The sequence below is a fragment of the Aethalodelphis obliquidens genome, unplaced genomic scaffold (genome assembly GCF_003676395.1).
Source record: "Aethalodelphis obliquidens isolate GAN/ISIS:26980383/991018 unplaced genomic scaffold, ASM367639v1 scaffold3, whole genome shotgun sequence".
NCBI classification, from domain to species: Eukaryota; Metazoa; Chordata; class Mammalia; order Artiodactyla; family Delphinidae; genus Aethalodelphis; species Aethalodelphis obliquidens.
In genome coordinates this window covers 71,328,779-71,350,973 of record NW_020837947.1, presented here as the reverse complement: position 1 = coordinate 71,350,973, position 22,195 = coordinate 71,328,779, and the positions used below count along the sequence as shown (strand labels likewise).

The following is a 22,195-nucleotide window of genomic DNA, read 5'->3' as shown; positions in this document are numbered from 1 at the left end:
TTCCCTGGTGGCGCAGTGGTTGAGAGTCCGCCTGCTGATGCAGGGGACATGGGTTCGTGCCCCGGTCCGGGAATATCCCACATGCCGCGGAGCGGCTGGGCCCGTGAGCCGTGGCCGCTGGGCCTGCGTGTCCGGAGCCTGTGCTCCGCAACGGGAGAGGCCACAACAGCGAGAGGCCCGTGTACCGCAAAAAAAAAAAAAAAAAAAGAAACAGAAGTTGAAACCGAAAGCAGAAGAAGCCTGAGGGAGGGGAGAGAAGAAGAGAGAGGCAGAGAAATCAAAGGCTGTGCAGAGAACATTCCAGGTTTCTCCTCTTGCTCTTCTCTGGCACACAGCCTACCTGACAGTGTTTTCCCCTCACCTGCCTCCGTAGGAAAGAGTGAGCCGGGTCTCGCAGGTGGGAAGAGCCGAGGGCCGGACAGCACCCTAAGCCCATCATTCCTGACCTTTCTTTGTGGCTGGTAGGAAGATGCTGTGACAGAGACCCAATTCTCTTGGAGAGCAAAACAAAAACAAAAACAAAAACCCTACATTATGTGGCTTTATCTATGCTTTCCTTCAGTTAAACACTTTCAAGATGTTCAAAAGAAATAAGGACTTAGTCCCCTTAAGGAATAGCGTTATATTATTCAGTCTGGGTGAATAAATTAGGAACAAACAGGGAACAGACAAAATGACTCTGTGTGCATCTACTTTCAAAGGAACTTTAGATTTTAACCCAACGCCCTCATTGCACAGACAAAGAAACTGGGACCCACAGAGGTTACCTGGCTAGCTGGGGGTCACAAAATCCAGGTGCTGGCAAATCTGAGACTAGAGCTTGAGTGTCCTACATCAGGGTGAGTGACTGTCCTAGGACACCAGCCTTGCTGTGAGAAGGAGAGGTTACAAGGGCTGCACGGCCCTGAGGGAGAAAGGATGCTAAGTTCATGCTGAATGGCACAAAGATGAGTTACAGAGATAAATGACCCCCGGTTTCTACCAAGCATCTGAGTGTGAAAGGGAGAAATCATGGTAGAAATAAAAAAAAAAAAAAGACAGCAAAAGAAAAAATACAAACCGCGGGCTTCCCTGGTGGCGCAGTGGTTGAGAGTCTGCCTGCTGATGCAGGGGGCGCGGGTACGTGCCCCGGTCCGGGAAGATCCCACATGCCGCGGAGCGGCTGGGCCCGTGAGCCATTGCCGCTGAGCCTGCGCGTCCGGAGCCTGTGCTCCGCAACGAGAGAGGCCACAGCAGTGAGAGGCCCGTGTACCGCAAACAAACAAACAAACAAACAAACTGCATGACAACAGTTCAGTTTACTTCATTTGTTAGGGACTGTGTAATGTGCAGATTAATAAGAAAAAGTGAAGAAAACAGGAAAATAAGCTACTTGAGCTAATGACTAGGTATTCATCATAACTGAAAGATTTTCCTCCTTTACATTTCTCACTTAAGTGGGAATATATTCCATTTTCACTGAAGTGTTTCTTACCTTGGTTCTCAAAAACCTTTTTCAGAAACGCTTTGGGTGTTTTGTTTTTTGGGGGTATTTTTTGCTTTCCAAAAATTAATTTATTGTTTTAGGGGTGTTTGTTATAATGCAGATCCCTGGGCTCTCCTCCGGAGTTACTGAAGCAGAATCTCTGGGGCTCTCACTCAGAAATCTGAATTTTGAACAAGTTTCCTATGGACGCTGACATACAAGAGCCAGAACCATCCATAATCCCGGCATTGCAGAATCAGCCAAACCCATCTGTCCTCCAGGCCTCCCCTCACCCACTTCAGAGATACTGAGTCTGAGGCTCAGAGACAGTGAGTGCCCTCCAATCACAGAGGCTCCCCAGGCCCTGCCCCAGGCCTGCTCTCGCCGCCAGGCTGTGAAGGACTGAAACTGTTTGATTTGAAGAGTCTATACTTTTAGGCTTAAAGTGCAAATAAGTATTGCTTTGCTAATGAAAAACATACCAGATTTTTCTGTCATGAGGATGTATTTTCCCTTCACGGTCAGGGGGAAAAAGTTACCTTATTAAAAACAAGCAAACAAAACAAGAGACAGAATGATTGACTTTCTGGGCTACGCCTCGTTCCTACTTCTCTCAATAAGGCCGAAGCCAGGGCGCCCCAGCCCTACCAGGCTCCCCACCAAGTGGTAGCCCCTCAGAGTAAAGGCCATGGAAGGCCTGGGAACTGTCCTGCTTTGCCTACAAGCCCAACTCCTTGGAAAGGATAGAAATTTCTGAGGAGCAGCGCATGTGGCGGGGAATCTGGGACAGGGGAGCAGCCTCCTGAAAGAAGCAGTGTAGCAGCGAGAAGACTCCTGGGCTCGCTGACCCTCTGGGAAACCTCCAGGCTCCTTCCAGGCCCCTCCGTATATTCTCTAGAATGTGGCCAAACAGCAGAGTCCAATACGAGAAGAGACAGAGGATAGAGAATTCAGACTAGAGACCTGTATGAATCTAAGGATACCTGCTTATTTCCCCAAACCACAGAACGCCCCACGGGGCAGAAAGGAAGGTTAGGGCAACATCCTTTTCACACCCAAATTATTGAGGCAGTTCTCAGAAAACTGTTTTAAGGAGAGAGACTGAAAATAGCCAGAGCAGTAATCACCACCTTCGAGACTGGATTCCCTAAATATAACGAGCGGCACTCAACCCCGGATTACCTCTGCCCACTGAGGACGAAGGCGTTATAGAAGGAAAGAAAGAAGGCCTACGTGCCTTGAGACCTGAGGGCACCAGCGCTGCACGCCCTCGAACCTCTGGACGGTGCGTGCGGATCAGGACAAATTCTATCTAGCCAGCGCCTGCCCATCTTGATGGGGGTCTGCCCGCCTCCTAATTCCATCTGCAGCAACCCTTGGACATCTGGAGTGGCTCGCAGCCTCCCTCCCCTCTATTCCCACCTGATAACAGGACCCCGGCTTATAAAGCCCTCCTCTGACAGTCTCCAGGAAGGCTGACTGTCTTCATGCCAGTGACGAAACAGAGGAAAAGGCAGAATACAGCCAGTAATTGAGTCCCAGCATCTCCAACGGGGCCAACTTTATACCAAAATATATTTCTGTGTGTGTGCGTATATGTGCATATATAGAACGAGAGACACTAACAAGAATTACTCTAAAATGTCAATCCTGGTGATGCCCAGTGATTTTCACTCCCTTTACATTTTTCTGTATTTCCCAATCTTGTATCATCAAGGTGATTATCTTTTTATAATCATTTAATAAAACGTCACCTTAAAAGATATTAAAGGCTATAATTTACCTAGACATGAGCATGGCATATGATAGACGACCGTTTATGTAGTGTAACATCTGAAAGTAGACAGGAAAAAACTGGTGTACAGATAGAATCCTCACTTTCCCTTTCTGTAGCCCCTTTGTTACTCCTCGTCTGTAAAGTTCCTGGGCCCCTGCCTACCCATTTCTTGGAGCGCTATATAGACTGCATATACCTATAAAAAAATTCTTAAGTTGGAACCACAACTTCAAACTTCCATACAATCAAAGCCTTTCACCTAAGATGCCAACTAATGGCCAAATGACTGAACCAAATTTTTATGTGTTGTTTTCTTCTCCTCTTTGGATACAGATATTAAAACAGGTAGTGAAAAAGTAGCTGGATGGGAGAATTATCTGTAAAATTATTAATTTCTGAACAATTGAGAAGTTGAATACAGCTGACCCTTGAACAACGTGGAGGTTAATCTGTGTGTAACCCATAGCTGGCCCTCTGCATCCACGGTTCCTTTCCATTGGCACATTCGACCAACCACAGACCACGCAGTACAGTGATATTATTCACCATTGAAAAATACCATGTTTAAGTGGAATCGTGCAGTTCGAACCCATGTTGTTCAAGGGTCACTGTATACGGTTTTCACGTCATGGAAATGTTGACACGGATATCAGTGAGTTTCTTAAAGTTAAAATCAAACTGCACACGAATTGTGAAATTTTTTGTTCTAATTCTGTGAAGAATGCCATTGGTAGTTTGACAGGGGTTGCGCTGAATCTGTAGATTGCTTTGGGTAGTATTGTCACTTTCACAGTATTGATTCTTCCAATCCAAGAACACGGTATATTTCTCCATCTGTTTATATCATCTTTGATTTCTTTCATCAGTGTTTTATAGTTTTCTGAGTACAAGTCTTTCGCCTTCTTAGGTAGGTTTACTCCTAGGTATTTTAATCTTTTTGTTGCAATGGTAAATGGGAGCATTTCCTTAATTTCTCTTTCTGAATTTTTGTTGTCAGTGTATAGGAATGCCAGAGATTTCTGTGCATTAATTTTGTATCCTGCAACCTTACCAAATTCACTGATTAGTTCTAGTAGTTTTCTGGTGGCATCTTTAGGATTTTCTACGTATAGTATGTCATCGGCAATGACAGTTTTACTTCTTCTTTTCCAATTTGGATTCCTTTTATTGCTTTTTCTTCTCTGATTGCTGTGGCTAGGACTTCCAAAACTATGTTGAATAAGAGTGGCGAGAGTGGACATCCTTGTTTTGTTCCTGATCTTAGCGGAAATGCTTTCAGTTTTTCACCATTGAGGATGATGTTTGCTGTGGGTTTGTCATATACGGCCTTTATTATGTTGAGGTAGGTTCCCCCATGCCCATTTTCTGGAGAGTTTTTATGATAAATGGGTGTTGAATTTTGTCAAAAGCTTTTTCTGCATCTATTGAGATGATCATATGGTTATTCTCTTTCAATATGTTAATATGGTGTATCACACTGATCGATTTGTGTATATTGAAAAATCCTTGCATCCCTGGGCTAAATCCCACTTGATCATGGTGTATGATCCTTTTAATGTGCTGTTGGATTCTGTTTGCTAGTATTTTGCGTAAAAACAGAAATATAGACCAACGGTACAGGATAGAAAGCCCAGAGATAAACTCAAGCACATATGGTCACCTAATTTACAACAAAGGAGGCAAGAACATACAATGGAGAAAAGACAGCCTCTTCAATAAGTGGTGCTGGGAAAACTGGACAGCTACATATAAAAGAATGAAATTAGAACACTCCTTAACACCATACACAAAAATAAACTCCAAATGGATTAAAGACTTAAATGTAAGACCAGACACCTTAAAACTCTTAGAGGAAAACACAGGAAAAACACTCTGACATAAACCACAGCAAGACCTTTTTTGATCCACCTCCTAGAGTAACAGAAATAAAAACAAAAATAAACAAATGGGACTTAATTAAACTTGAAAGCTTTTGCACAGCAAAGGAAACCATAAACAAGACAAAAAGACAGCCCTCAGAATGGGAGGAAATATTTGCAAATGAAACAACAAATGATTAATCTCCAAAATATACAAACAGCTCATGGAGCTCAATATCAAAAAGATAAACAATCCAGTTAAAAAATGGGTGGAAGACCTAACTAGACATTTCACCAGGGAAGACATACAGATGGCCAAGAGGCACATGAAAAGATGCTCAACATCACTAATTATTACAGAAATGCAAATCAAAACTACAATTGGATATCACCTCACACCAGTCAGAATGGCCATCATCAAAAAATCTAGAAACAATAAATGCTGGAGAGTGTGTGGAGAAAAGGGAACCCTCCTGCACTGTTGGTGGGAATGTAAATTGATACAGCCACTATGGAGAACAGTTTGGAGGTTCCTTAAAAAACTAAAAATAGAACTACCATATGATCCAGCAATCCCACTACTGGGCATATACCCTGAGAAAACCATAATTCAAAAAGAGTCATGTACCACAATGTTCACTGCAGCACTATTTACAATAGGACCTAGAGTCTGTTGTACAGAGTGAAGTAAGTCAGAAAGAAAAACAAATACTGTATGCTAACACATATATATGGAATCTAAAAAGAAAAAAAATGGTACTGATGAACCTAGTTGCAGGGCAGGAATAAAGGGACAGACATAGAAAATGGACTTGAGGATGTGGGGTGGGAGGGTGAAGCTGGGGCGGAGTGAGAGTAGCATCGACATGTATACACTACCGAATGTAAAATAGGTGGCTGGTGGGAAGCAGCCGCATAGCACAGGGAGATCAGCTTTGCGATGTCCTAGAGGGGTGGGATAGGGAAGGTGGGAGGGAGGCTCAAGAGGGAGGAGATATGGGGACATGTGTGTGCATATGGCTGATTCGCTCTGTTGTGCAACAGTATTGTGAAGCAATTATACTCCAATAAAGATCTATTTTAAAAAAATCAAACTACACACAAGTAACATCAGTGAGAATTTCCTGCTCTGGAAAAGTATACGCAACCCTTAGTCAAGGCGCTTCATCAGCTTCACCTTCCCCCGTGGAACAGTCTATGACTTCAAATCCATCAAGAGCTGAGGAAGCTTCCCTGACTAAGCCTGTCAGGTGGAAATAGATAAGCTCTATGAAGCTCTTTTGTTTCTTCTCTTCTACATATGTTCACTGCACTATACAGCCACACAGCATACACATAAAACGATAGTCTGATGAAGTTCAACTTATTTGCCAGGATCCATACCGCTCATATTGCCCCCTTAGCTGAAGGCTGTGGTTCTCTAAAGGATGGTATTAATGAAAGAGATACTGTTGCTGCCATGTGGTAAAACTAAGATGCGCAAGACCCAGGGCAATGACAGGACCATTTGTACTTTCTTTGATGTAGCTGCCATGAGATGGAATACGTAATAGACTCAGAACCAGAAGACCTAGGTTTGAAACACAGCCTTTCGTTTTGGTAGTGACGTGATCTTGCCTACATTACTTACATTCTACCCCTTATTATTATTATTTTTTTAAAACGATCTTTTTTTTTGGCCATGCCGCGCAGCATGCGGGATCTTAGTTCCCCAACCAGGGATTGAACCTGTGCCCCTGCATTGGAAGCATGGAGTCTTAACAACTGGATCACCATGGAATTCCATGCCCCTTTTAACATGAGGGTTGTTGTGAGGATTTTAAAAAGGATAATGTCTGTGAAAACATTTAAATTACTGTAGGATGTAGCAACTTACCTGGGTAAGAAAAAGAAGCCTCAGTTCTGGGGCTCTATGGCCTGGAAAATCCCATCCACACAGTTTGGATGGCCGGGCGCAGTGGGCAGAGCTTGGAGTTAGAGGTAAGGTATGCGAATGAACCAAAGGGGATTCCTGAACTCGGAGCTCAAGGCCTTAGAACATTCCTAATCTCTCAGTTGAGTGTAAGCTCCCAAGGTAGACTCCCCTTGGGAGTTCTCGGTGGGAGTCCAGCCATCGGTTAGGAGAGAGACGGAGTTGAGCCAGACGGCCCCATCTATTAATGGGAGCCCTTGCCACATGACTACCTAGCGACGCTGTGTTTAGACTGGATGAGGCCCGAGCGAAACGGAAGGGGCAGTAGGTGCAGACCAGGAAAGCAACGCTCAACCAAGGGCCTGCTGGGCCTCCAGGCAGGGTCAGTGTGTACCACAAGGGGCCGTAGGCACATCTTGTTCCTGTCGAACCTTCGGACCCACGTGGCCCAGACCAGGAGGAGAACCCCCTCGTCACTAAAGGGAGAGATGCTATCCTTCTGACAATCCACTAAGCCTGCAGCACTACTTCTCTGGGAGATAAACAAGGCTGACACAAAGACTGAGAAGGTGAGCGCTCTGCCTCGGTCACGGTCATCCAAATCTTTCAAGATCGGACAGGACACTGTCTCCCCATCTGTGCTCTGAAAGCATTAATCCCTTAAAACGCCCTGAGAAAGAGTCTTCCTGATATCAAATTTTAAGAGCATTTCCTACATTCTTCAACTAGGAGGGTCACACTGCCCCTGTATACGCTTGAAAGGCCCTGAAAAGTCTTGCAGCTAAAAAAGAAAGATCTAACTTTGTTTAACCAAACTTCTTTTAATAGGCAACATCATCTGGTGGTTAAGAATGGGGGTGGAGGTGCGGTCTAGAGCCAGGCTTTGAACCTCCTGTTCCTCCGCTCACTAGCTGTGTGAGCGTGGGCAAGCTAATCTCCCTGGCTCAGTTTCTGTACCTGTGGAATGGGAATAATATTGATAATATACCTTCCTCGTGGTGTTTCTCATAAAAATGAAATGAATGAATAAGTACAAATCGTTGAGAAAAGGGCCTGGAATACAGAAAGCACTGAATAAATATTAGCTATTTTAATTTGCCTTATTATTATCTGATGATTAAATATCTCGTGGCTTTTATGAGCGACACCTATTTATATGCTAAGCAACTTGTGTCCCATGGAACAGGGAAAATCAGGTGTAGCACAAAAAGCCTAACGTAGGAATCAGAGTTTCAGTCTCCGATAACAACTTACCCTTCCTGGCTCTGCTCCTTATTTATAAAAGTAAGGTCATTGGACTAGTTGATCCTTCCAGCTACAATAGTCCAAGGTTCTAAGAAAGAGGCATAGAACCATTAAACCCAGCCGCCCCGACCCAGTCCTGGATCCAACCTGGGTGCTCTAAGGTTCTACCTTCCAGAGACCTTGTTCAGATTTAAAGTTGCCATTGCAGGACTTCGGGTTAAAAAGCTGGATGCGGTTCACCAAGATGGATATGGAAACTGCCTTCTGCCACCTCCCCCCAGAGCTCTGAAGCTCTCAGAGGGGAATCAAACTGGCAGCAGTTACAGTGGCAGCAGCTGCCGCCTGCCCCCTCCAAAGGAGCCGTCGACACCCCCAGTCCCCTCTGCCTCAGTTTCTGGCACCAAAGCATCACTCCGGTTTCCCCTCCTGTGGTCTCCAGGGCTCAGAGGGAGCCTGGACCTGTCTACTGGTCATTCTGCTTATCCTGGATCTCGCCGGCTCCTTCCAAGGTCGACCCCTTCTTCGAGTCTTTCTCATTTGTACAGAGCTCCAGGCTGTCATTTCAGACACCCATCTATGCTCAGTCTTATTGACATCTCTCAAATCTGGACCTTACCCTTGGAGTCCACCCTGTCCCGGCAGGGAAAAAGGTGCTGCTTCTGCCCCTGAGGGTGTACTGCCCATGCCTCTGCTTCTCCCTAGCTCAGTCCTTTGGAATTCTCTAGAATGTCAAATGGCCATGCCAGTTTGCATTTTACTGGTGCGTCCGTCCACCCATCTCCAGCCAGCCAGCCAGCCAATATTTATTAAATGCTTCCTACAGCCGAGCACTGTCCTAAGTTCTGTTGATGCAACCCTGAGCAAAAATAGACATTCTCCCTGTTCTCATTCAACACACATTTTTGTACAGGAAAAAAGACAAACAAAAAAAAAAAAAAAGAAAAAGCACTGTAAATAGTGAAAAGAGCCATGAAGAAAATAAAACGAGGTGAGATTATAGAATAATGGTGACAGGGAGCGGGTAATTTAGTAAGGGACAGGGGGTGGGTGTGAGATTAGGCTTCTTAGGGGAAGGGACACCTGAGCTGAGACCTGAAAGACAAGAGGACCCAGCCATGCAAAGCTCTGGTCCAGAGTATTCTCCTGGAAGCAGAGAACCAGCAGTGCACAGACCCTGCAGCCAGGACCAGCCCACGAGAGGGAGCAGGAAGTAAGGCCAGTGTGACTGGAACAGAGTGAGTGAGACGGAGCGAGCAGGGAATTAGGCCAGAGAGGGAGGTAGGGACAGATACTGCTGGGCTTTGTGGGTCCGGAGAAGGAGTCTGGATTTTGTTCTCACTGCAATAGGAAGTCACAGAAGGACCGTAAGCGGGGAGTGACGTGGTAAGTCCATCCTTCTTGGGGCTGCAACAACTATGGTATGTGATTCTCAACCAAATCCTACATTGTTTGCTCAGAATCATACCAGGGATATTAAGGGACTGGACCAGAGCTGAAGTGAAAAGTATAAAAAAAACCACCCAACGATATCCCCGTTGGCCTGGGAGAAATGTTGCACTATAATTTAAGAAGTTAGAATTTCATATACGTTAATGGCTCTAACTAATAAGATAAACCCTTCCTTCTGGGATTTGGCAGTGATAAAAGCTCAGGCAGTAGTGCTGTCTGAAGCCTCAGAAACCTGAAATAACATTTTTACAGAAAAAGCAGCATTGCTCACAGTAACTGACTCGCCCTGCAAAGTTAGAAAACTGGAAATGTAAAGATGGTATCTTTAACAAGTGTCATTCTACTATATTACAGCTCTTGCCAACACAGCTCTTTTATCTCTATGGGTTTTTTTCTTTGGTTTTTTTTTGCGGTACGCGGGCCTCTCACTGTTGCGGCCTCTCCTGTTGCGGAGCACAGGCTCCGGACGCGCAGGCTCAGCGGCCATGGCCCACGGGCCCAGCCGCTCCGCGGCATGTGGGATCCTCCCGGACCGGGGCACGAACCCGTGTCCCCCGCATCGGCAGGCGGACTGTCAACCACTGCGCCACCAGGGAAGCCCCAACACAGCTTTTTGTTAAAAAAAAAAAAAAAAAAAAAAAAACGCGCACTAAAGTGAGTTTCCACTCGAAGAAATAAATCCCCAACACGGGCAACATTAGCAGCCCAGTTCCTTGCCATTGTAATAACTGATGAGGTAGGTGTTCCGAAGATGACAAAGCAGAGCATCTCTTTCTAATCCTGACAGACATCCTCCCCTGTTCACTGATCCTTTATCTTGGAGTGAAGGCCTGCGTGGGGAAGTCAATTCCTGGTGTGTCCTTGATAAGAATGCATCTTTCCAGGGGTAACGGCAGGGACAAGATCTCTTTAGCAGACATTGTTTGTGAACCCGTGCCCAGTTTCTCTGTACCTTTGAAACTGGGAAAAGTGTGTGTGCCCCTGACAATCATGTTCAGCAAATGTACTGAAAGCAGAAGCACAGTCACTAATAGAGAGGGACAGTCAGCAATGATCCTGATGGTGAGAGCCCCTGTGATGACAGGTGCCGGGAGCGAACACGGATGGCACGCAGGGCGGGCCAGGCTTTCGGACCTGTGTGTGTATGTGTGCTCGAGGTGAGCGCCTTGAAGGGGCTGCTTTTCCTCCGTCTCCTGGAGAAGAAATACAGATTGGGCCTCCTCTCAAATCCCCCACGCCCGACCTAGATTACTCTTTTACCTTTAATCTCTTTAAGACTTGCGCGGAGGCTACCTTGTAATAAAATGATTCTAGATTTATATCACCCATGGATGACAGTTCTGTCTCCCCCAGTAGGCTGTAAAATCCTCCAAGTCCGAGTCATCTCTTTTGCTCTTCACTCATCCATCATATAAAAACTTCCAACAGTGTAGACGGGAGTGAAATAAAAAATAATTGTCTTCCAGCCTCTCTCCCCCACTGTTAAGTTTCTCGCATCTCCCATAAAAGTTTGTGGGTGAACTTTTGTGTTATTCAATGTTCAATCCAAAGAGCAAAACTTAGAAGAATATGGATTGATACACAGAATTTTAAATCAGTTCCAGTTCAGGGCAGTCGACAAATAATTACAATAATCACATAATAAGGGGGTGTTGTGGACCTTCCAAGGCAGATGTGACCACTCACACCCCGTCCACCTCCTGGGGCTTCGGCGAGCACTGAATTTGGGTAGCAGAAGCTGTTACCCAGCGTAAGCCTGGCGAGTCCAGCTCTGTCTCTAACATGCTGGCTACTCCCTGGCCAACTGACTCCAACTCTCTGGGTCTCAGTTTCCTCTCCTACAAAATAGGAAGGTGTTCTCTCTGGTCCTTGAATCTAGGACCTTCAAGCTGATCATCGAGTAATGATCAATTCAAACAGGTATCACACAGCCAAAGTCCGAAATGTGTGTATCAGGAAGAAAATCACAGAGACAATCAATGTAACAGAGTACCAGGAGGATATGGACGCAAATTATTATGGAGCAGTTATTATTATTATTCTTTTTACCAAATCCCTGAGCTATATTTCATAGGAAAATCCACGTCTTGTTTTACCACAGAGATGCACCAAGCAATACCCACCAATTCTGAAGCTATCTCAGGACACATCAGCAACCCTTCAGAAGTGGAAACAAGCCACCCACGTTCAGTCATTTTTCAGCAATGCACGTGGCCTGCTCAACAGGCTCAGAGGGCTTGGGAATACTTTTCCAATGCTGAGAGTCACAGATAAGTTCAATAACATTCAGTAGCTATATGGTCACAAGTGAAGCGACCAGCCAACATGTGAATTCTCATATGCCGCCTGGGTGACAACTAGCTAGCTGCCTACCAGGGAAGGTGTCTTCCTGCTGGTCAGTCCACATGTGTTATTCTGTTCTGTACTGCTCTGACCAGGAGCACAGATAAATACCCAGAGAAGGGAGGGAGTGGGGAGAGAGGGAAAAGGTGCTGAGCGTGGGGGGAGGATGTGAGTGGGGAGAGAGGGAAAAGGTGCCGAGAGTGGGGGGAGGATGCAGCCACTGTTAAACCTCCATTTGGCAATCTGACTGCAAGCTAAAAGCAGCAAAGATACTAATGCTGGCCGAAAATCCTTGTTCTAGGGCAAAGCTGGGAAAAGGGAAGTGGCATTCACAAGTGTCTTTGCCGAACGTTCCCGCCTCTTCTCTCAGAGGCAGGAAAGACGGAGATGACGAGAACAAACCCCAGGTTAGAGAGACATGGGTTCGGCCACTACTAGACAATTATCTAATCAGTTCTGAGGCTCCATTTAGAAAGAGACAGAACAAGGCAATACACGCGTTGTGCTCATTATTACTATCCTGTGAAAATGTGGGTTTCCGTGGGCTAGCGCCTGTGAAAGACAGGGTCCTTAAAAAACGATACCAAGTCAAACTGAGAAATCACGCTGTGGTAAAGGAGCCATGCCTTACCTGGAAAGAATTCATGCAGCGGAGGGAGGGAGGCAACGTGGCATTGCTCCTTGACAATATCAACAGCAGCTCCAAGCAGGTTGCAGAGGGCAGGGTGAGGCAGTGGACACTGACGTCACTTTCCCACGAGCTGGCGAGCCTGAAACACACCAATATGTGCAACTTCATCATTGCATCCGGTCAGACGTATTTCAAAAATCTGATGTAAGGAGAAAACTTTTGGTTGTGGGAGAGAAAGGGCGATGTACAAGAAATAGAAATAAAGTGGTTATACTAAAAATTCACAGAGAACATGTACAAGACATTTTTAGAGTGTTTTTGATAGAAAACAGACGGATTAGGCAATTTTTTCAGGTCAACAGCTCATACTCAAAGTTTAAGAGTTGTATGAAATGCAGTCTCATTTGTGAGGGACCTATTGGGGTGGGGGGTTAATAGCTAATACATCAAACGCTTCCTTTGTTCTACACCCTGTTCCACATGTAGTAATCTTGTTCAACCCCCAGATAGCTATGAAATGGAACTACTGTTACCCCATTCTCCAGATGTGGAAATTCTTTCTGACTTGGATATGTCCCATGAAATACCTGGTTCTGTTTTTTTTTTCCCAGACTTTTAAAAAGTGATAGAATCCTTTTATCAATAATTCTTATAAAAGCCCCTGTTCATAATACAAACAAGAGTGAAGCTGCTCTCCTGGAAGGGAAGGGTTGGCGGAAGACCCCGTCATCTTCCAGAGAGGCCCGTGAAGCAGCTCTGCTACTTCCTGTGGGACCTACTCGAAAATCCTCTCACCAGGGAGGGGAGAGGGAACGGAGGGCTAGAAAAGTAAAGAGACCTGTCTGAGATGAGGCAGATGTTTAGAAGACGCTGTGGCTGGCTCTGAATCCTGGTTTCCTGACTTCCCATCTAGTGCTTAAAGTAAAGGGAAAATCAGGAAAGCATTGGGAATACAACGTACTGAGAAGAGCACGGGTCTTATGCTATCAACTCTATTTACTTGAGTACTTCCTGCCTGTGCCCCTACCAAAGTGTTTCTTATCACTGTCCTAATTTTGAAAGAGTAATATATGTGTATTTTAAATATATATTTCCTCTTAAAAATACACGTTTGCCTTTCCTTAAACCTCTCTCTGTAAAGGTACCTTTAACCGAACCAGTGGTGACTTCTGCCAAGTTGAGAGAGCATCAGTGGTTGAGGGCATAAGGGATTTAACACTTTCTATGACGAGCCATAGCAGATGCTTTAGCTGTGTGGTCCACCAGGTTACTTAGGCTGATACATCTCTGACGTGTGCTGGGGAGTTAACTCTGCAGCATTTGCCTACTAGCTGGACTGAGATAGGACACTGTCCACTTTCCTAAAAAATGGTCTATTTCAGCAGGTGCACAGTTGAGTGCTTTTTCTATGTTTTAAAAAATTACTCTTTCCTATTGATTGGCTAAGTTATTCTTTCTGCTTTTACCAACTATATAACATTCCCAACATTTCACTGGCATGAAAGTAAAAATCTTGCTGTCTTTGGTAAAAGTCAAGTGTCGCACTAGCGCGGTGGCTTCAAGCTCATCCCCCCCTCCCCCTTCCTTAGGACCCACAACCACATGGTTACTTTCCATTCCCTGAACTGCAATATACTACACATGCTGTGTGTTGCTCATACAGTCTTCTGGGCCTAGAAGGCTGTTATCCTTACTGGTGAACTTCTGTTCATCCTGCAAGAACCACTTAGGTCACAGTTCTTAGAGACATCCTCCAGTTTCCCTTATGAGAATTAACTACTTGCTTAATACCGTACTTGTAGCTATTACAATCCTTAACCACCACCCTCCTTGTATTCTTATCTGGGCTGTGTCTACATCTCTGACTCATCCTAGATGAGACATGAGCAACCATGGTCTGTGGATTCCTCTAACTCTACAGCTAGTGTGGAAATAAAGATAAGGTTGGTGGTGTTGTTCCTCAGATACACCCAGGTATTGACTTTTTTAGTGGCTAAAAGCAATAGTGATTTTTCACTTTTACTGTATGTTTAATCAACAACTTAAGTTTTCAGAATTGATACCGCCTGCCCTATCACCCACAATAGGGCTGACTAAAGCTATTTTCATTCTGAAATTATTTTCAGTGTCTTGAAAAGGTATTTGATTTTTCTGAATTGGATCTCTTGCCTCAACAAGAGGAGGCCTGGAGCGTGAATGTCCGTTGAGGACTCATCTGTGAAACCCCCAAACCTAACCCTGGCTCATCATGCTGCAGACCGTCAGCAAGGGTGTCCCCCAAGACGAAGGGAACACCACAACCTGGACCGGGGCTGCTGCAGCTCATAGCGAAGGGTCCTGCCAATCAGAGATCGACTGAAGCCACTTTCACTTTTCATCATTTTCTTCTCCTCTTTTGGCAGTAATCATATTTGCAAGAGAAAGAGAAAATGGTGAATTATACAAATAAATCGTTTCAGAACAGAGTTATATCTTGGCTTATGGCTATAACATGCTCTCCATATTGAATGCTTAAATTTGACAAGTCTTAGGCCTTAGGTTGCTTCTGACTATCATCTCACCTGTGCCTACCCATCCAGACGGCGGGCCAGGCACTCTATTGACGGTTGCTGTGTCTAATCCTACGGCAGCCCTGAAAGGCAGGCATGTTCGTCCCATTTTAAAGTTGAGGAAACCAGAGGCCAGAGAGTTTAAGTGATGGTCCAGCATCGTGCAGCTGGTGGATGATGGGGCCAGGATTCACTCAAGCGAGCCCGAATTCAAAGCCTTGCTCTCTCCCCATCGTACCACACTGATCTCTGAAGATGTCGTAAGTAGCATTATCCTCTCCAAACAAACCACAGGTAGGACCTTAGTAAAGGAATCTGCCAATGCCTGTTTCTTCTGCAGTTTAACTCTTTAGCTCGTAAAAGACAGAGTTAAGAGTATCTTCATTTTTCTGTAGGAAATTATTTTATCCTTTCTAAGCTGCTACTTTATTACATATATATTCTAAAACTTGAATAAGAAAGGTGGTAAGATGGACATGGGGAAATACACCTATGTCACAGTAAGCGAAAATAGTTCTACAGTGAGAAAAAAAATTAGGAGGCAATACAAATATAAACGGTTATTTCCACGAGAGGAATATAATAACCTGTTTCTTACATTTTATTCTTTCTTATTTTCCAAGTGTTATTTTTTATAATCAGAAACAAGTTAATGTTATGATGTTGATGTGATCTGTGGTGCAGACAAAGGAATGTTTAAATGCTGTTTAAAGGTATCACCATGCTGCTAAGTGGCTACGGTATGACCTATCAAAAAGGACACTCAAATAGAAAATAAAATACATTAGCACTGCCTTGTCACTCACCAGCAAGTGATCTTGGATAAGCCAAGTTTCCTCATAAGATCTTGGAGTTTATACATAACCTAACCAATGTATCAAACCACCAACATTTACATAAAAAGGACATTCATTCCACAAATGATAACCATAGTCACAAAGAAAAAATACAATTATTAGTTATACATGTTAATTAGTCATGTTTCTCTGTAACTATAAGTATGTGTATGGCATGTAAATCCAAAACTAGCATTTTCAATCCAATCTTAAAGTATTCTGTGATTTAATAATTTTTATCTCTATTGAAGCTCAGAAAGGTGAAGAATGTTGTACTGATCACAGAGTAAGTGATGGAGAAGAAACTCAAGCATGTTCCTCTCCACCTAAATCTCATTCTTTTCTTGCTATATCATAAACAGAGCAAAAGCACAGCAGATATTTTTTAATAAATTTTATCCAAAAAAATAGAGAAGCCCAAGGGCAAATAATGGGATAAATTTTATTTATTTTTTTGCTTTACATAAATTTTATTATTAGAGTTTGAAAGCAGATATATCTGATATTTATCAAGTTTTGCAATGAGAGAAGAAAATTTTAGTTACTCTGATCTAAATCCTATCTCCTGAGTCCTCTTTGGGATAAATTTTAGATATCTCAGAACATGTCATTTTTTAATACTTTGAACAGCCTTTTTTTTTTATTTTTTATTTATTTATTTTTTTGCGGTACGCGGGCCTCTCACTGTTGTGGCCTCTCCCGTTGCGGAGTACAGGCTCCAGACGCGCAGGCTCAGAGGCCATGGCTCATGGGCCCAGCCGCTCCGCGGCATGTGGGATCTTCCCGGACCGGGGCACGAACCCGTGTCGCCCGCATCGGCAGGTGGACTCTCAACCACTGTACCACCAGGGAAGCCCTGAACAGCCTTATTTTTGACATCAGATAATCCAGCTGGACCTAATATGGCTCTCAAATCCTAATATTCATCCCATCCTTTTTTTTTTTTCTCAGTACACATTTCATTTGCCCAGGACGTATTTTTTTAGTGTTAAGACTTATAAATTTTCTTTACAATTTTAATTGCATAAAACATTACTTTAATCACATGAAACATCCATATCTGTAGAGAAAATGAGAAAGTAATACATGAAAAATGAAAATAGCTGTTTTGGAAAGTTACAGCTATGGGTAGGTTTTCCCCAAAACTTCAGTTAATGTTTTAAATTTTTGTTTTCTAATTAAGGAATAAAGAAATGAGAACAGGAAGGAAAGAGGGAGAAAATTCAGTTTATCTTAATATAAGTACCAAACTCATTATGTATTATTTAGGGCATGTGTTGTTTAAGCCAGACCTGATACTTGAGACTATCCACCCATAGCTCAAATATCAATACAAATTTCTGTTAATGATATAAACGTTTTAAGAAACAGGATTCTAATCATCCAGAATCTGGATTATTTCTGTTATTTCCTACAAAGACATCATAGACCTAAATCACATTCGACCTATAAAATCAACAAGATACTTCAAACAGAATAATGAACTAAATATCAAGTGAAACCTATTTCTGTGATTTTTAAAGCACTGGGAGAGGAAAAGCCTTCCTAGGAGACCAGAGCTGTCAGCCAGGTGACCTTAGTCTAAAAGACCAAATGTGAGCAGAGGACACACCATCTTTATTTCTAAACTTCTGCCTTGACAAAATTCCCTAGAGAAGCAGCTATGGCCTATCTATTTTTAAAGAGGCAATGAGAAGGAGAAAAAAAGTCATTTTCCATCACTTCTAACAAAAATAGTGAAACTGAGAATGAATCAAACACCCATCAATATTAAGAAAAGAACCTGAGAAAATAGAAAGGTGATACAGTCTTCTAGGAAACATAGAGGTCATTTAATGTAACAAAGGCAAAAATGACAAATAGAGATCATATAACACCTCTGCCAAAAATTACAATTATATCAAAAGAGTCCAACACACTGTAATACGGTATAAAAGAGCTCAACTTGAAAATATTTAACTTAAATCTCAAGTTTCTCAAATTTTAGTAGTTGAATTAGACACTTCAGTCCTAGAAAGACCTAAAAAGGCAAACAGCCTTTATTAATGATGTTGAAATATAATATTGTTTATACCTGTAGATTCTTAAAATTCAGTTTCAAAGCTTTAACAATGATAATGTCATTAATGTAAGCTGTCAAAATACCAAATCAGGCAAATGACCAAAACTTAGTGCTAGAATCATTAAAAACATACAACCATTTAACACATAATTTGGAAAAAGAGTCAAAAAATTTTAAATTCTTATATTGTCAACAACACAAAATTCTGCAACAACTAAATGTACTGGCATATCTGTTATGATAAGCTGTATTAACTCCATCATATTTAAATATTTTAAAACTACTAATTCGTAAAAATAGAACTTGAAAAATGCAGATACCAACTACTGCTTATAAATTTCAAAATAAGGTCCATTAAGTGATGAACAGTATTTCTTTGAAATTACAGTGTTTTCTTTGAAAATCACAGGAAAAAAGTGAGCTTTTTAAATCACAAATGTCAAAACAGTCCTTCAACTCTCTTTGAATTAAAGGGCTCTTGAGAGAAGAGATTTTGGTACACAATTCCTGAAAGCTATGGCTTTCAAACTTTGCTCCTAAGACCTATAAGCTTATCAAGAGAGAGATATAAACTTCTTTCTCTCTCCCATGTATCAGAAAGCACGGGGAAAATGGTTCTGCTTAAATAAGATACCAACAAGGCAATCTCAAAATTAAGTGTATTAATTCATGCCAAAAAACAATAAGAGATTTTGCTTTTTGTAAATGACTGTAATATTGCAAGATACCAGTTGTTGAGAACATCGGACTGGCGTTATCCTTATCACTAAAGAAGAGAACTGACCCTACGAACATGCCTGCCAGAAACTTCATAATTAGAAGTAATATCATTAGAGATGTCATAATTTAAAGAAGTCCATCTAAAGACGCCAGTTAGTCCTTCAGATTTTTTGAAACTGTAGAAAATGTCAAGTATACAAAAGGATATTTGGAAGAAAATAAATTTAAAAACTTATACCATATTCAAAATTAAAGTCAAGATGTGTTAATGGCATAAGTGTAAAAAACAAATCTATAAAAAAGAAACTTTCCAGAAAAATCTAAGAAACTACAACAAACTCATAAGTCATAAGGGCTTTATTTTTTTTAATGGTATTGTTAATAAACAAAAAATCTTTAAAAATCACAGGCAGAGGGCAGAAACCATTGTGATAGAAAGAACTACTGCATATTTATAAAAAGAGGACAAAGGATGCAAATTCATTTTTTAAAAGGCTTTCAAGTAGCGATTTCCAAACCATTTGAACGTCACAGGTTTCTGTGATAATATGATTAAAACTATGAAGTCTCTCCCTACAACGGTGTTTTTTTTATTTTTTATTTTTATTTTTTGCGGTACGCAGGCCTCTCTCTGTTGTGGCCTCTCCCGCTGCGGAGCACAGGCTCCAGACGCGCAGGCTCAGCGGCCATGGCTCATGGGCCCAGCCGCTGCGCAGCACGTGGGATCTTCCCGGACTGGGGCACGAACCCGTGTCCCCTGCATCGGCAGGCAGACTCTCAACTACTGCACCACCAAGAAAGCCCTCGTTTATTTATACAAAGAAAATTTTGCACAGAATTTTGATTTTCTCAGACCACCGAATTCCCCAAGCCCATTCATGCCCTCCTTTCATATATATATGGAATCATACAATATATGAACTTATTTTTCCTGGCTTCTTTCACTTAGCATGTTTTTAAGATTCATGGACCTCAGCATAAGAACCACTGTTTTTTAGGTCAAAATCTGATTTCTAATTTACCATATTTGATAACGTATTTTAAAAGTTCCAACTAATTATACATCATTGTATTTGTATTAGCATATTTTAGTAAGTATAACCAGTTAGAAAAAATTTTTGAAGCATTTTAAAGAGAAAGTCTCCTGGCTCACATTTGTATCTCAATCCATTACCAGAGGAAGTTAGTTGAAAAGGAGACTGAGAAATGCATTTCCAATCCTTTAACCACTTTCCTGAGTAACTGAAGTCAATGTATGAGGTTGGGATGTAATAAATTAGGTCCACTCTGATGACATTCTCATAAATAAACCTCACACTGGGGCTCCCTAGCTTCCCTGTCCCATCAGGTGCCACCGCAGCCAACACGTCCATTGATCAACACTACCTACTCTGTCCCACAGTTTAAGTCCTTTGCCAATGTGGATGGAAAAGTGCTTATGATGCATGAAGTACAAAGCAATGGATTAAGACTTCTTCTTTTATTATTTCCTAGACCTGGTATATTTCCTAGACCTGGTATAACAAACAGGTTATCTTCATTTCTCAATTCAAATCGGTTGGCAGTGACCGTGTTGAGATGTTCAGTGAAAACACATTTGGTCTCAGCAGAGAAGAGAGAGATGATCTATCGGAGCTGTATCAGCCCGTGGCTTCAGAAGGGGTGTTTCCTGGTGGTTTGCGCCATCCACCCCTCCTCTCCCCTGCCTTTACTGAATACCATCATCTTCAGCATCCCTGGCTACTCTTTATAACTCTCCCTAAGTCCACTCTCAGATGGCCTTCTCTTGAAAATCCAGACACTCTTCCTTCACGAGAGGGCAGCTGGCCATGGTGTAACTCATTTAGATGAATCAGGCCTGGCCAATCTTGGTATCCCAGCTATTAGTAACTGGACTGCATGACCCTACATCACAAGTGGCTCTCTCTGATTCATCAGAAGATACATCCTGATGACTAAAAATTCTGTCCCTCTATGAGGAGAGATGAGAATCCAAATGCCAAGATCACTAACTTACACACGTCAAAGTAACTCTGGTAACGTGAAAGCCCAGATGGCCACACCCATTTCAGGTAAGGTCAGAGAATCAATTTCCAAGTTATCTTGCATAGAGAAAATTCACTTCTACCAACTTAAATTCAATTCCCCCGTAACAATTTGACTCTTCTGTACCTTAATAAAATGAATATAAACCATAAGATCTACCAGGTCAGGCCACAGAGTCTCCTAAATTTTATATCTATCATTTACCCATTAGCGGACCCTAAAGAGATGTGATTATGGAAACTGGCAAGTATACTCCAAAGTTCTATTCAAAGGTTTTATGGATTAAGAAGTATCCCCTAGGTGAGCACCTCGAGTCAAAGAGGGAAATGTTTGACTAAATTTTTCCAAGGCAGAAAGAAATCTTGTTAAATGAAAGCTTTTGGAACCTGAGAGCAATTTCACTGAAACCCCCAAAGGCCACAATTTTTTTTTAATTATTAAATATATAGTTTCCCTTTCCTTGCCACCATACGCTTCAAATGAGCTATCTCTGATAACTGGCTTTCACTATTTTACATTCTGTTCATTTTGGAGAGGCTATTTTCAATATCTGGGACCAAAGTATGAAAAAGACACTGAAAATGTGGGTAATCATCCCTGCATAAATGTGTGTGTAACTGGGGGTGGGAATGGGGTATTAAATATGGGATACTCAAGAAATCAGTATTCTAGAAAGGTTTTCCAGTTATTCTCAGGAGCTGATGAAAGGCAGTTAAGCACCTGAATTTACTGACATTAGGGGAGCTACAAAAGCTAACTTGTCTTTTTTTTTTTTTTTTAACAGCAATACAACACAATGTGAATAGAAAAATGTTGCCATCCTATGAACAAATTTATACTATAATAAGAAATTATCTGTGAAGGTTAAAATGAGGAAAGCTTGCATTTTGTAGCCTAAGAAATAGGAAGATAGCAACACAATGCTTCTTGATGGTCCAACCAGAAAAGCTTTTGTTTAATACTTTACTTTAAAATAACAAAAATATTTCATTTATAACCAAAGTTTTTTTGTTAAATTATTATTACTTTTTACTTACTTTTTATTTTATATTGGGGTATAGCTGATTTACAATGTTGTATTAGTTTCAGGTGTACAGCAAAGTGGCTCAGTTATGCATATACTTACATTCATTCTTTTTAAGATTCTTTTCCCATTTAGGTTATTACAGAATACTGAGTAGAGTTCCCTGTGCTATACAGTTGTTGATTGTCTATTTTGTATATAGTAGTGTGTATATGTTAAACGCAAACTCCTATTTATCCCTCCCCACAACCTTTCTCCTTTGGTAACCATAAGTTTG

At 42.2% G+C, this 22,195-nt stretch overlaps 1 protein-coding gene across 4 annotated transcripts in view; it reads right to left on the bottom strand.

Moving 5' to 3' along the window:
* Positions 1-22,195, bottom strand: part of UBE3D (ubiquitin protein ligase E3D) — a 325,583-nt gene that overhangs the window by 217,112 nt on the left and 86,276 nt on the right. For 3 of the 4 annotated variants that reach the window (XM_027091600.1, XM_027091605.1, XM_027091608.1), the window contains exon 9: positions 12,682-12,820. In XM_027091600.1, the coding sequence (XP_026947401.1) occupies positions 12,682-12,820 (139 nt within the window). Of the gene's footprint in view, positions 1-10,336; positions 10,901-12,681; positions 12,821-22,195 lie in introns of those variants that run through there. The other variant, XM_027091595.1, reaches the window with a different exon arrangement.